Source organism: Zeugodacus cucurbitae, chromosome 3 (assembly GCF_028554725.1).
Source record: "Zeugodacus cucurbitae isolate PBARC_wt_2022May chromosome 3, idZeuCucr1.2, whole genome shotgun sequence".
Lineage (NCBI taxonomy): Eukaryota > Metazoa > Arthropoda > Insecta > Diptera > Tephritidae > Zeugodacus > Zeugodacus cucurbitae.
Window position 1 is genome coordinate 39,131,655 of NC_071668.1, and position 14,357 is coordinate 39,146,011.

The window sequence follows — 14,357 nt, forward strand, 5'->3', positions numbered from 1 at the left end:
CTGTGGATTTTTATATCCTCTATATACTCTGCAGACTTAACCTAGCAGAGCTACACCCATCAATTCTTCGTAGCTGTTTGACTCGCAATTGTGTATTGTTTGAAGAATTTTTGCGGTAGCTCCCTTTAAAGCCACGAATAACGTAGTGACTTTATCTACCGCGCTCCAATTGTTTGTAACTGCAGTCTTTTCAAACTGGAGTTTGAAAATCTGAAACGGAGTTGTGCCGTCAAATGATGGAGTCTTGACTTTGACACCATTGGTTGATTTAGTTGCAGGTTACGGAGACGATTTTTCAGTTCTTCCACATCAGCTTTAATTTTCTTGCTCTTTTGAAATTTGCGTTTTTAGTTCCTGTATTTGTGAGGTCACTTGTGAATACATCCGTCCTGTTCTTTCAACTGTACTGATACTTGACTTGATATCTGCGTTGACAGCTCTGTTATTTGGGATAACTTTGTTGTTAAGCATGTGTCCAGTTCTTCCATTCGCGTTGACCAACGCGCGTCCTGCGCTTCAAACTGTGATTGCTGCTGGGATTTCATCTCCTTCATTTCTAATGGCTGCGCCTGGAACTGTGACGACATCTGCGATGACATCTGGGACATTGCAGACAAAAGTTTGTTCATGTGCAGTACCCCTGATGAACACGGAGTCCTTTTCCTCAATTTTCGTTGTCGATTCCTCTAACAGCGATTCAAAAACAAATTCGTCCACGTTGATGTTTTCTTCTTCCATGGCTTCTCGCAAACGGGCAAACAGCTCACGCTTCAGCCTACATTCCTGTGTACCAAATTTTTCTTTTATAGCCTTTCCTTTTGGCTGAAATATATCACTTTACAACTTTTTGGTTAACAACATGTTCTGGGTATTCATCAACATATCTCAATTTCTACTCAAGCGTGTTACAAAATATACTCTGTGCAAAATATTACGAGGGTATAAAAAGGCTTTCAGAAGTATTAGGTAAACTTTTATCATATATTGTACGTAATATTTCTGTCGATTTTCTAACATTGCTTCTGAAACATTTGTCTTTCCAAATTCCATTAATGAGAGTGGGAAAATATACACGTTTATAAAATAAAATATACACAGAGTTTTTTGAATAGGATCACTTAAGGGTTAACTGAATTAAGAGGAGTGTTAAAATATGTTTACAATAGACTGTTATTATTATCCTTATAAAATAAACCGTCAAAATTTATCCAAGTGAAAGAATAAAGGATAACATAATGTTTAAGAAAAAAACGGAAAATGTTGTTCACAGATGTTCGGTACGTCTATTTGAAGACTTCAGTGTAGTTGAGTATGAGTTTTTGGTGAGTATTTTTTCTTATTTATTGATTATAAATTTTTACTATGAGCAAAGTTAGATATTATGGGAAATGTAAAAAAATGTTACGAACATATATGTATGTATAGTAATTGTGCTTTTAGAATCGAATATTCCTAGACAGCGATATATGTATGTTAGTATGTATGAGCAAAATTCTTAAATAAAAATGTAGTTGGGAACTTTGCGAAATATGTATGTATGTTTCAAGTAATTATTAGACTTTTACCTACAGTGAACCAAAAAAGACTTGTACAGAGAAATGTTTTGAAGTTACTTATCTCTTAAACTAATTAAGATATTAAAATGCGTCCAAAAGTGATATAAAGAGCGTTTTATTAGTTATTTGAACGTAAATAAAATTTATTTAAAAATAACTAAATATTCTCCGAAAAATTAAAAATTTTAATAAAACTCCGATTTCGGAAGCCAAAAACAATATTGTACAGTTTGCATTGATGAAGATTACAAAGTTGTTTGAGAACAAGTAAGAAAAGGCTAAGTTCGGGTGCAATCGAACATTTTATACTCTCGCAATTTATTGCTATATTTTTATTAAGATAACACACAATTTTACCCATTTATTCGGCATAAAGTCCAATAGAAAAACGAAAATCGTCATATATTGTATATGGGCTGAGGTAATTCCTGAACCGATTTCACTCATTTTCATCACCAACATACATTATATCTAATATTATATGCTCACTTAATTTGGCTAAGATATTTCACATATTAACCAGTTTATAAGCTATATGAGAGCTAGGGGAAGTTATGATCCGAACCATATCTGGTACAGATTAGAAGAAAAAGATTTACTCTGAATTAAATTGAGATATATGAGAGATTTACCGATATTTTCAGAAAAAATTACCATAAGGCACTGAGCATTCATATTCGATATCCGGGGCATTGAAAAGTTATAGTCCAATTTCGCCACAAGTGATGCCACGGAACATATACAGAATTTGTGCAAAGTTTTATCTCGCTATCTTCATTAGTTCCTTATGTATATATTATAAGGTGAAGGAATAAGATGGAATTCAAACTTGAGTTATATGGGAAGTAGTCGTGGTTGTGAACGGATTTATTCCATACGTGTCATTAGGGTGTCAAGAAAATATCATATTCCGAATTTCATTGAAATTTGTCGAGTAGTTCCTGAGATATGGTTTTTGCCCCATAATTGGGCGATGGCATATACCATGCATATACTTGCTTAGTATTTTTTAACATATATGTACATGCATACAAACATACATATGTAGGTGTAAAAAATTAATTTTGAAATGAAATTTTTAAAGCAAAGGTTTAGTTTTTTATCATTTTTCTTTTACAGTATTATTAAAAGTCTTGAAGTTAAGAAGGGGTACTTAAGCGGGGATTACTGTATTATAAAACTCAGAGGCAATGAAAATTGTTTCAAGTGTTACTTTATATACGGTATTTAAAATTGGATTTCTTACATCAATATGATTACTTTTTTATGTTTCATCGTTAAAAATAATAATATTTTTAACTGTGTATAACGAAATTACGATGGCATACTTCTACAATTTGTGTACCTGCAGTTGTAGTTGAATGTTCTTTATCAAGCAGGGAACTAAAAAATGTTTCTTCGAGAGTATATGGTATGGTAGTCCCTTTAGACTTGACAAATGTTAAAATCTCCAGTGATTATTTGTGTTAGTTATTAGATAGGGCTTACATAATGAAGTTCTGCAGTCAAATCTCTGACAAAAAAGTCTGAATTTCTATAAAGTACCAAAATATTAATGTTGAAGCATTTAAACAAACGATTTCAATTCTTCTCGTCAAACTGGTCATTCTCTATTAACTGTATCTTACTCGTTAAATTTTAGGTGTTAAAAACAACGGTTATGTGAACAAAACTATTGTAGTCTCTGTACAACATGTTGCGAGGGCATGAAAAGTGTGCAATATGAACAATCGTATGTTACATACATAATTCAAATTGTGTTGTGTTTTAAATTATTTGTTGGAATATGCTTAGCCAAACATTCAAGCAAATACAAAACAATATTATTAGTTCATAGTACTTAAATATAGAAGTGTTCAAGTTATAATTAAAACATAGCACAGTGGTCACAGTGGTTCGACTTGTATGAAGCTTCGGTCATACCTACTTCCCGTTGAGATATCGCTATGAAATTTTCACCAAAAATATAGAAAATTATTTTAAATATATAGTGAAAAAAATCGGACTACTAGGTCCTATAGCTCTCATAGAACAGTAATTGCCATTGTATGGCAATGATGCGCAAAAATACTTCTCATGGTCATGGTCGGAGCGTCAAAACTTTCAGTAAGGCTTTGTATTTTTAGAATGGGGCTGCCACACTATTAACATAGTATTTGTGCAAAGTTCTGCATCGATATCTTCACTAGTGCTTACTTTATATATTGTAAAGTAAACGATTCAGATCGTCTTCAAAGTTCTGGTATATAGAAAGTAGGCGTGGTTGTGAAGCGATTTGGCCTATTTTCACAACATATCATTGGGATGTAAGGAAACTATTACAAACCAAGTTTCATTGAAATCGGTCGAGTAGTTCCAGAGATATGGTTTTTGACCTATAAGTGGGCGACGCCACGCCCATTTTCAATTTTGTAAAAAAAATCTGACTGCAGCTTCCATCTGCCATTTCTTATGTGAAATTTAGTGTTTCTGACGTTTTTCGTTAGTGAGTTAACCCACTTTTAGTAATTTTCAACCTAACCTTTGTATGGGAGGTGGGCGTGGTTATTATCCGATTTCTTTAATTTTTGGACTGTATTAAGAAGTGGCTAAAAAGAACGACTGTAGAAAGTATCTAACTCGTTTATAGCTCTATTGGTTTCCGATATATGTACAAAAAACCTATTTGGGGGCGGGGCCACGCCCACTTCCCCAAAAAAATTACATCCAAAGATGCCTCTTCATAGTGCGATCATTCATACCAAATTTTATTTCCATAGCTTTATTTATGGCTTAGTTATGGCACTTTATGTGTTTTCGGTTTTCGCCATTTTGTGGGCGTGGCAGCGGTCCGATTTTGCTCATTTTCGAAAGCAACCTTCCTATGGTGCCAAGAAATAAGTGTGCAAAGTTTCATCAAGATATCTTAATTTTTACTCAAGTTACAGCTTGCACAGACGGACGGACAGGCAGACAGACATACGGATTTGAACTCCACTCTTCACCCTGATCACTTTGGTACATATAACCCTATATCTAACTCGTTTAGTTTTGGGTGTTACAAACAACCGTTATGTGAACAAAACTATAATACTCTCTTTAGCAACATTTGTTGCGAGAGTATAAAAATCATGTTGAAAAAAAGCAAATTATCAACCAATTTAATACAGTTCATTTTTTCACTGCCATTCAACAGCCATTATAATTAAAACAAAAACTTATAATGTATCCTCTAGTAAACCGTACACATATTGAAATAAAGATGGTTTATCCTTCTTTCCAAGCTTTCTTAGCCCAATTATGATGAGTTTGAACTTAAAACAAGTTAATTCAAAGGCCATTATTATTTTGACGATTGCAACTACATCCGCAACTAACCTTAACTCTTTAATTACCTTAAGGCTCTGCTAAATACTATATAAAATATAATTAAAGGGGGATCGCGGGGGAACACAATTAAAAGTTTATGTAAACACATTGAAGACGCAGAAAAAAAGATACAAAAAATACAAAAAATAGATCTTAATTAATTTCAAAAGTTAAAATAAATACCTTTAGCTTCAAAAACCATTAAAAATAATCTTGATTCGTTAACCTGAACAATTACCAGAACAAATGAAAGTTCGTTGTTGCTGCGAAATTAAAAAAAAATTATGGTGTGCTTTAAAAAAATACAGCTGTTCATGCATTTAACTCTATTTTTAGAAATAGATTTTTAGGAAAATCCAGTTTGCAAATAGGAAGTGTGGACAATTTAGATTTTTGTCAAAAAATCGTGTGATGGATTTTTTGATTTTTGGCCTATGGCGGAACCACTGTGCATAGGTCGCCAGGTTATGCAATTTATCAGACCACCGCTAGCAATGGTGATGACCGGCGAACTGATGCAAGTGCTCATAATTCTCCGATCATTTGACAGGCAAAAATGCCAAAGATCGTGGTGCGCGTTAAAGTCGCCAAGTACCTATCGGTTTTCACCACGAAGTAGCGCACTAAAATTCGGGTGATATCCTGTTGGTCAACTTGTAACTGGGGGGATGTATATATTAAATATTTCGAGAATATCGCGTGACCGGACAGCTGTCACCATCGGTAAAACGATATTGCACGGTATTGTGCAGTATGATTGCTAGGCTTACACCACTTTCTCGCAGCTATAGATAACCCTTCATTTTTGATTAACATTTTTAATTTAAAGAAAGAATCTTTGTAATCCTGATCATTAATATTTATTTTTAAGCCCTTTTTTAAATATTTTATTAGGTCGTATGCTGCTTTAGAGTAATCTTTTATAAAACGTCTATAGTACCCTGTAATACCTAAGAAAGATTTACTTTCTTTTTGGGTTTTAGGCAACATTATTTTGTCTATAGCCTTAACTTTTTCAGGGTTTGGTGTAATGCCCTCAGGAGTAATAAGGTGGCCTAACAACTCGGTTTCCTTTGCAAGAAAGGTACACTTGTCAACTTGTACTTTAAGATTGGCTTCTTTCAAACGCTTTAACACTTTTTCAATAGCTTCTAAGTGTTCTTCTAAGCTTGTTGAAAAGATGATAACATCATCCAAATAAACCAAGCAATTCGTGCCAATATATCCCCTTAATACATTATGTATCATCCTTTGAAAGGTAGCTGGTGCATTTCGTAGTCCAAATGGCATTCGTAAAAACTCGTAGTGACCGGTAGCTGTAGAAAATGCAGTTTTTTCAATGTCATCAGGATGCATTTCCACCTTATGAAATCCCTTAGCTAAATCAAGTGTCGTAAAATAATTGCATTTTCCTAGTTTGTCTAAAATGTCATCTACATTTGGTATTGGAAAACGATCCTCAATAGTAACATCATTGAGTTTACGATAGTCGATGACTATTCGCCAATTTTGTTGCTTAGACGCATCTAATTTTTTAGGGACGACGCAAATAGGGCTATTGTATGGACTGTTTGAATGCCTAATGATCCCTTGTTTTAACATACTTTCAATTTGCTTATCAACTTCAGCCTTATGAACCTCTGGATATCTATATAACCTAGAGTATATTGGCATATCATTTTTAGTTATTATCCTGTGTTTAAGTTCATTTGTAAAAGATAACTTGTCATCTTTTTTATAAAAAAACGTTTTTATATTTATTGACAATTCGAAATAATTTTCCTTTTCGAATTTTTCCAGTTTTCTTTATATGCTTTTTTGTTATAAACTTCTTCTTCTTCAGTGAGAAAGAGAGTTATAACAGCATTTTTTGTTATGAACTGTCTGTTAGTAAAGTCAATAATGCAGTTTAAGTCCCTTAAAATATTATTTCCTATGAGACCATCAAAATTATTATTAAATTTACACTCTAAAAATTCGCAGAAATAATCTTTTAGTTTAAATTCTTTAAACATTGGATTTACACAACTTTTTTATCAATGTATTTGTCCCTAAAGCTCTTGCTACTACATTAACGTCTTGCTTCCACTTAGGGTGACAAATATCAGGGTTTATCAAACTAAACTCTGCTCCTGTATCAATTATAAACCTTAAAGATTTCAAAGCGGTATTTATTATTATGTAAGGTAGTTGTGTTCGGCGGAAATGGGAAAATTTACACTGGAGTTCCCAATTTCCATCGGTTCAATTTGTTGGTTTGTATTATTATGCGAGTTATAATTTTTCCATAATAATGATGGCACTGGCTGACCATTTTCATAACAATTTGTACTATTATTAAATTGTTGCCGATTTCTTTGTGAAAATTGTGAATTGTTTGATCGCCTGGTTTGATTTGTTAATCTAGAGCTACTTATGTTATTATGTTTAGGGTTATTGACAAATTGTTGATTTTGATATGGTAGGTTATGAATATTTTTGACACTGGTAGAATAAGGTCTAATTGAATTATTGTTTTCTCTATTGTTATAATAAAATTGTCGTTTGTATCTATTACTGTTCGAATTATTTGGAAATTGGTTAATTTGAGTGTTTACATTGTTATGGTCGTTGCTAAATTTAACTCCACTATTTGTGTTAAAATAGTTTTGCTCTGTTGGCCCAAACTGTGTATAATTTTGGTGCCTTGCATCTATTATAATTTTGAAAGCATCTTCTAAAGTGACAGGATTTCTCGAAAAAATCATGGTGCGGGTTGGTTCTGGAAGATGGTCTCTAAATGTTTTAAGCGCAATTCTATTAATTTCTTCTGTTGAATACGTGTTATCGCCATGTGTTAAATTTCTGTTATGAATCTTATTTGCAATTTTGTTTATTTTATAATAATAGTTTTCGATTGTACCCTTTAATGTACAAGTTTTCAAATTATCCATTAAATCGTTACTGGAATATTTCTCGCCAAAATTAGCTGTAAGAATTGATTTTAAAATAGGTAAGAATTGATTTTAAATGTAGTTACATTTGCATGTCTATGTATAGCCTCTCTAGTGCCTAGTAAGAATTGATTTTAAAATAGGCCATGTAGTTACATTTGCATGTCTATGTATAGCCTCTCTAGTCCTACCTACACATTTATTTTTTATGTAACCAAATATAACATTTCTGTTATTTGTATCAAACTCTGTTATTGACGGTATAATATTTTCCACTTGTTCTATAAAATCTGGCAATTGATTTGGATCGTTGCCATCAAAATTTTCTATGTTTTTAATACACCAGATTAAATCTGCTTATTTCCAAGGTATCCATATTTGTAATAAGTAAGTATTAATGTAAATGAAAATTCTTAAAATGTAATTTACTTAATGATTATATATGTATTGCCTAAATACATGTACTTGTAAGGTATCATAAAGAGCTGGTATATTTGTATGTTACCAACGGTTTATGTATACTTATTATATATGTATATTTTTTTTTAACTCTCTGCGTTAATAATGTGGTTGCTACCAGAACACTTGCAATGTTGTTGTAGCTCCACTGCGGCGGCCAACGCCGTTGTCAATTTGTTTCTACTTGCTGCTGCGCTGCTGTGATTTGCCGAATGCTGTCGTGTATGCCGTCGCAAACTGTACTTACGAAACGTGATCGTTATGTTGTCCCAAGGGGATCCCGTTGCTTTGCCCAGGGGTTACCTTGTTTTGCCCAGGAATCACCTTACCTTGGTTGCCCTTGAGTTTTAAATGTCCTTGACGAGACGTAATCGTTATGCTGCCTTCGGATCCCGTTGGTTTGCCCAGGGGTCACCTGGTTTTGCCCAGGAATCACCTTACCTTGCTTGCCTTGAGTTTTAAATGTCCTTAACGTAATCGTTTTATGCTGTCTTCGGATCCCGTTGCTTTTCCCAGGGGTCACCGTCAACCACATACACCTATAACTTTCTACAAACTTTTGAGTTTTTATTTATTTTGTTTTTTTTTTATTTTATTTCACTACTTTGAAAATGTTTGTTTTTTTAGACTTTTTAAGTTTGTTAAGTTTTTTTTTTATTTTTTGTAAAAACGCTTTTTATCACTGGTACAAATAAATGTATTTTTTTATTATTAAATATATTTCACTTTTCACATTCACTTTGAAAAAGTCTATTTATTTTAAAAAATTCACGTATTTATTTTATTTATATATATATATATGTATTAAGAATTTTAAAATTTGACTCTGGTCAAAAATATTATTCTTAATAACAAGTTTTCCTCGTCGCCAATAATATTCTTGAAAGTAACACGATTCTTGGAGGATGGGGTCATATGTAGAAGTTCACGCAAGTGAGGAAAGTTTCTGATTGCCATTCACTTGGGAGTGGCCAGGAACGATTCTTTTGCATATGACTCAAGCAGCTCACGACTTCCGGTTTTAGACCAAGTATCCCCTGGGTAGCTAACAGACATCCGTTTAGAGGCGAGCTAAAGTGAGAAGGCGAAGGCCGCTTCTGCGGTTGTGCGTAGGGCTTGGGACCCACCACATAAAAAAAAAATCTCCCCAATGAAAACAAACACCGAGCCTCGGATGAGAAACCCCCCTTTTGATGACGACCCCTGCAAACGTACTAAGGATCATGATTTGAGTGCATGCACCTGGAATGTCCGGACTCTTAATTGGGAAGGTGCCTCTGCCCAGCTGGTTGATGTCCTCATACAACTAAAGGCTGACATCACCGCCGTCCAAGAAGTGCGATGGATGGGACAAGGACGGAAGAAGGTGGGTCCTTGTGACATCTACTACAGCGGCCATATAAAGGAGCGCAAATTTGGTGTTGGATTTGTGGTGGCAGAGAGACTACGTCGCCGAGTCCTGGCATTCACCCCGGTGGATGAACGTCTTGCCACAATCCGCATCAAAGCGAGGTTCTTCAACATATCGCTGATTTGCGCCCACGCCCCAACGGAAGAGAAGGACGATGTGACCAAAGATGCTTTCTATGAGCGCTGCCCCCGCCACGATGTCAAAATCGTGATTGGCGGTTTTAACGCCAGGGTGGGTAAAGAAGGTGTCTTTGGCACAACAGTCGGAAAATTGAGCCTCCATGACGAAACATCGCCAAACGGCCTGAGGCTGATCGACTTCGCTGGGGCCCGAAAAATGGTTGTCTGTAGTACCAGATTCCAGCACAAGAAAATTCATCAAGCAACATGGCTGTCCCCTGATCGAAACACGCGCAATCAAATCGATCATGTTGTGATAGACGGAAGACATGTCTGAAGTGTTTTGGACGTGCGTACGCGCCGAGGACCAAACATTGACTCGGACCATTATCTAGTAGCAGCAAAGATACGCACTCGCCTCTGTGCAGCAAAGAACGCCCGTCAACAAACACAAGGAAGGTTCGACGTCGAAAAGCTGCAATCACAACCGACAGCCGAACGATTTTCTACTCGACTTGCACTCCTGCTCTCTGAGAGCACTCATCAGCATCTCGATATAAGGGAGCTGTGGAACGGCATCTCAAACCCATTGCATACCGCTGCAGCCGAAACAATTGGTCTCCCATTTGGCAACGCTAAAAAACCAGTTGGTACGATGAGAATTGTCGTTCCGCAGTGGAGAGAAAACAGACTGCCTACCTCGCAACGTTGCGAAAGACCACAACACGTTCGGGGTGGGACAGATATCGAGAACTGAAGAGGGAAGCGAGACGCATTTGCAGACGTAAAAAGAAAGAGGCCGAAATGCGTGAGTATGAAGAGCTTGAAAAGCTGGCCGATATGGGTAATGTTCGAAAATTTTATGAAAAGATCAGGCGATTTACAGAAGGTTTCAAGACCGGAGCATTATCATGTTGGGACCGAGGAGGTAATTTAGTAACGGATGTCCAGAGCATACAGGGATTATGGAGGGAACACTTCTCCGACCTGCTGAATGGCAGTGATAGTACAACACCAGGAGATGGCGAACCCGGTTCCTCAATCGATGACGATGGAATAGATATTCCATTACCCGACCATGAAGAAATTCGAATAGCAATTACCCGCTTGAAGAACAACAAAGCGGCGGGGGCCTATGGACTACCGGCCGAGCTATTCAAATACGGCGGCGAAGAACTGATAAGGTGCATGCATCAGCTTCTTTGTAGAATATGGTCGGAAGAAAACATGCCCGACGATTGGAATCTCAGTGTGCTCTGCCCAATCCATAAAAAGGGAGACCCCACAATCTGCGCCAATTACCGTGGTATAAGTCTCCTCAATATCGCGTATAAGGTTTAGTCGAGCGTATTGTGTGAAAGACTAAAGCTCACCGTCAACAAACTGATTGGACCTTATCAGTGTGGCTTTAGACCTGGAAAATCGACAATGGACCAGATATTCACCATGCGCCAAATCTTGGAAAAGACCCGAGAGAGAAGAATCGATACTCACCATCTTTTCATCGATTTTAAAGCTGCCTTAGATAGCACGAAAAGGAGCTGCCTTTATGCCGCGATGTCTGAATTTTGTATCCCTGCAAAACTAATACAGCTATGTAGGCTGACGTTGAGCAACACCAAAAGCTCCGTCAGGATCGGGAAGGACCTCTTCGAGCCGTTCGATACCAAACGAGGCATCAGACTGGGTGACTCACTATCGTGCGACTTCTTCAATCTATTGCTGGAAAAAATAATACGAGCTGCAGAACTAAATAGAGAGGGTACAATCTTCTACAAGAGTGTACAGCTGCTAGCATATGCCGATGATATTGATATCATCGGTAGTAACAACCGCGCTGTTTGTTCTGCTTTTTCCAGACTAGATAAAGAAGCGAAGCGTATGGGTCTGGTGGTGAATGAGGACAAGACGAAATATCTCCTGTCATCAAATAAACAGTCAGCGCACTCGCGTCTTGGCTCCCACGTCTCTGTTGACAGTCATACCTTTGAAGTAGTAGATAGTTTCGTCTACTTGGGAACCAGCATTAACAACACCAACAATGTCAGCCTTGAAATCCAACGCAGAATCACTCTTGCCAACAGGTGTTACTTTGGACTGAGTAGGCAATTGCAAGTAAAGTCCTCTCTCGACGAACAAAAATCAAACTCTACAAGTCGCTCATTATTCCCGTCCTGATGTAAGGCGCCGAAGCGTGGACGATGACAACATCCGATGAGACGACTCTTGGGGTTTTCGAGAGAAAAGTTTTGCGTAGGATTTGTGGTCCTCTGAACATTGGTAACGGCGAATACCGCAGACGATGGAACGATGAGCTGTACGATTTATACGACGACATTGACATAGTTCAGCGAATAAAAAGACAGCGGCTACGCTGGCTAGGTCATGTTGTACGAATGGATGAAAAGACAGCGGCTACGCTGGCTAGGTACGAATGGATGAAAACACGCCAGTTCTGAAAGTGTTCGATACGGTACCCGCTGGAGGAAGCCGCGGAAGACGACGACCTCCACTCCGGTGGAAAGACCAAGTGCAAAGTGATCTGGCTTCACTTGGTGTTTCCAGTTGGCGCCAAAAAGCAAAAAGGAGGAATGAGTGGCGCGCTCTAGTGGATTCGGCTATAATCGCTTAAAGCGGTTCCTACGCCAAATATATATAAAATATATATATATATATATATATATATAGATATATATAAAATATATATAAAACAAGTTTGGTTACACCCGAACCCGAACTTAACCCTTCCTTACTTGTAAGCAGTGCTGTTGTGCGCATCACATTAAACTAAATAGTTAAAAAAAAAAATTTAAAAACTAAAAAACACGCTGAACACATTAAACTAAAAATTAAAAATAGTTCCCAATATAATACTATGTTCCGACAGACACTAAATCATGAGATTTAGGCTGTTAAGTAGTTTAACCCACTGTATTTTGACCCCGATGTTCCCCGTGAGCAACTTCACCAGTTTGATGATTTATGGCAACAACTGTGTTTCATTTTTTTACTTGATTTAAGTGGCTACTTTTAGGATAATATATTAAGATTGAAAATCAAAACAGTTACTAATATTCATTACCGTTATTGTTATAGTTTTATTTTGAACCTAGTGCTTCATCGTTGTTGAAAATCTGTGAGCGGAAATGTGGAAATGTCTTTTCGAACGGATAACCAATATTTTGGATAAAAAAGTAATCCTGAATCAAAGCAATTTTTTTAGCCTTCAAAAATTCGGTAATGCACCCACGAGCAAATAAGGCTTATATTAGAATTCTGTTTTATCTCGATGTTCTAAAATTGCCTTTATTGAAAATTGTTAGATCCTCACACCTAAATCTTTCCCCTTATGTATATATAATATAGTGAAAGGGGCGACGCCACGCCCATATTACATCCAGATATGCCCCTTCCTAGTGCGACCCATTATTCCAAATTGTATAGTTTTCTTTATACTCTCGCAACAAAGTTGCTAAAGAGAGTATTATAGTTTTGTTCATATAACGGTTGTTTGTAACACCCAAAACTAAACGAGTTAGATATAGGGTTATATATACCAAAATGATCAGGGTGAAGAGTGGAGTTCAACTCCGAATGTCCGTCCGTCCGTCTGTGCAAGCTGTAACTTGAGTAAAAATTAAGATATCTTGATGAAACTTGGCACACTTATTTCTTGGCACCATAGGAAGGTTGTCGAAAATGAGCAAAATCGGACCACTGCCACGCCCACAAAATGGCGAAAACCGAAAACACATAAAGTGCCATAACTAAGCCATAAATTAAGCTATGGAAATAAAATTTGGGATGAAGGATCGCACTATGAAGGGGCATATTTGGATGAAATTTTTTTGGGGAAGTGGGCGTGGTCCGACCCCAAATAGGTTTTTTGTACATATCTCGCAAACCAATAGTGCTATATAAACCAAACTTTCTGCAGTCGTTTTTTTTTAGGCACTTCCTAATACAGTTCAAAAATTAAAGAAATCGGATAATAACCACGCTCACCTCCCATACAAAGGTTAGGTTGAAAACAAGTAAGGAAGTGCTAAGTTCGGGTGTAACCGAACATTTTATACTCTCGCAATTTATTGATGTAATTTTATAAGGATAACACAATTCGACCCATATATTCGGTATAAAGTTCAATAGAATAACGAAAATCATCATGAATAGTATATGGGGACTGAGGTAATTCCTAAACCGATTTCACTCGTTTTCACCACCAAGATACAATGTATCGAAGACTATACGCTCACTTAATTTAATATTACTTATAATTATGTATGTGGGATCTGGGGGAAGTTATGACCCGATTTTTACCATTTCAGGTACAGAGAGAAACTTTTATAAGAAAACAATTCAGACGGAATGAATTACATAAAAATATCTGAGGGATTTACTTATATTTTCGGTGAAAAATTACCTTTAGGCACTGAGTTCTTCATGTTCGATATCAGGGGCCTTGAATAGTCCGATTTTTCAATTTTTCCACAAGTGATGTCACAGCTCAAATACAGGATTTGTGTAAAGT

At 36.5% G+C, this 14,357-nt stretch overlaps 1 protein-coding gene across 3 annotated transcripts in view; it reads left to right on the forward strand.

Moving 5' to 3' along the window:
• The first annotated feature begins 214 nt into the window (after positions 1-214).
• LOC105220257 (FERM domain-containing protein 3) overlaps positions 215-14,357 on the forward strand; it is a 363,284-nt gene continuing 349,141 nt past the window's right edge. The window contains exon 1 of one of the 3 annotated variants that reach the window (XM_054226407.1): positions 215-1,322. Coding sequence is in view for 2 of the 3 variants with exons in the window: in XM_054226405.1 (XP_054082380.1) it covers positions 1,236-1,322 (87 nt within the window). In the remaining variant the exon portion in view is untranslated. The remainder of the gene's footprint in view (positions 1,323-14,357) is intronic. The other 2 variants (XM_054226405.1, XM_054226410.1) reach the window with 2 other exon arrangements.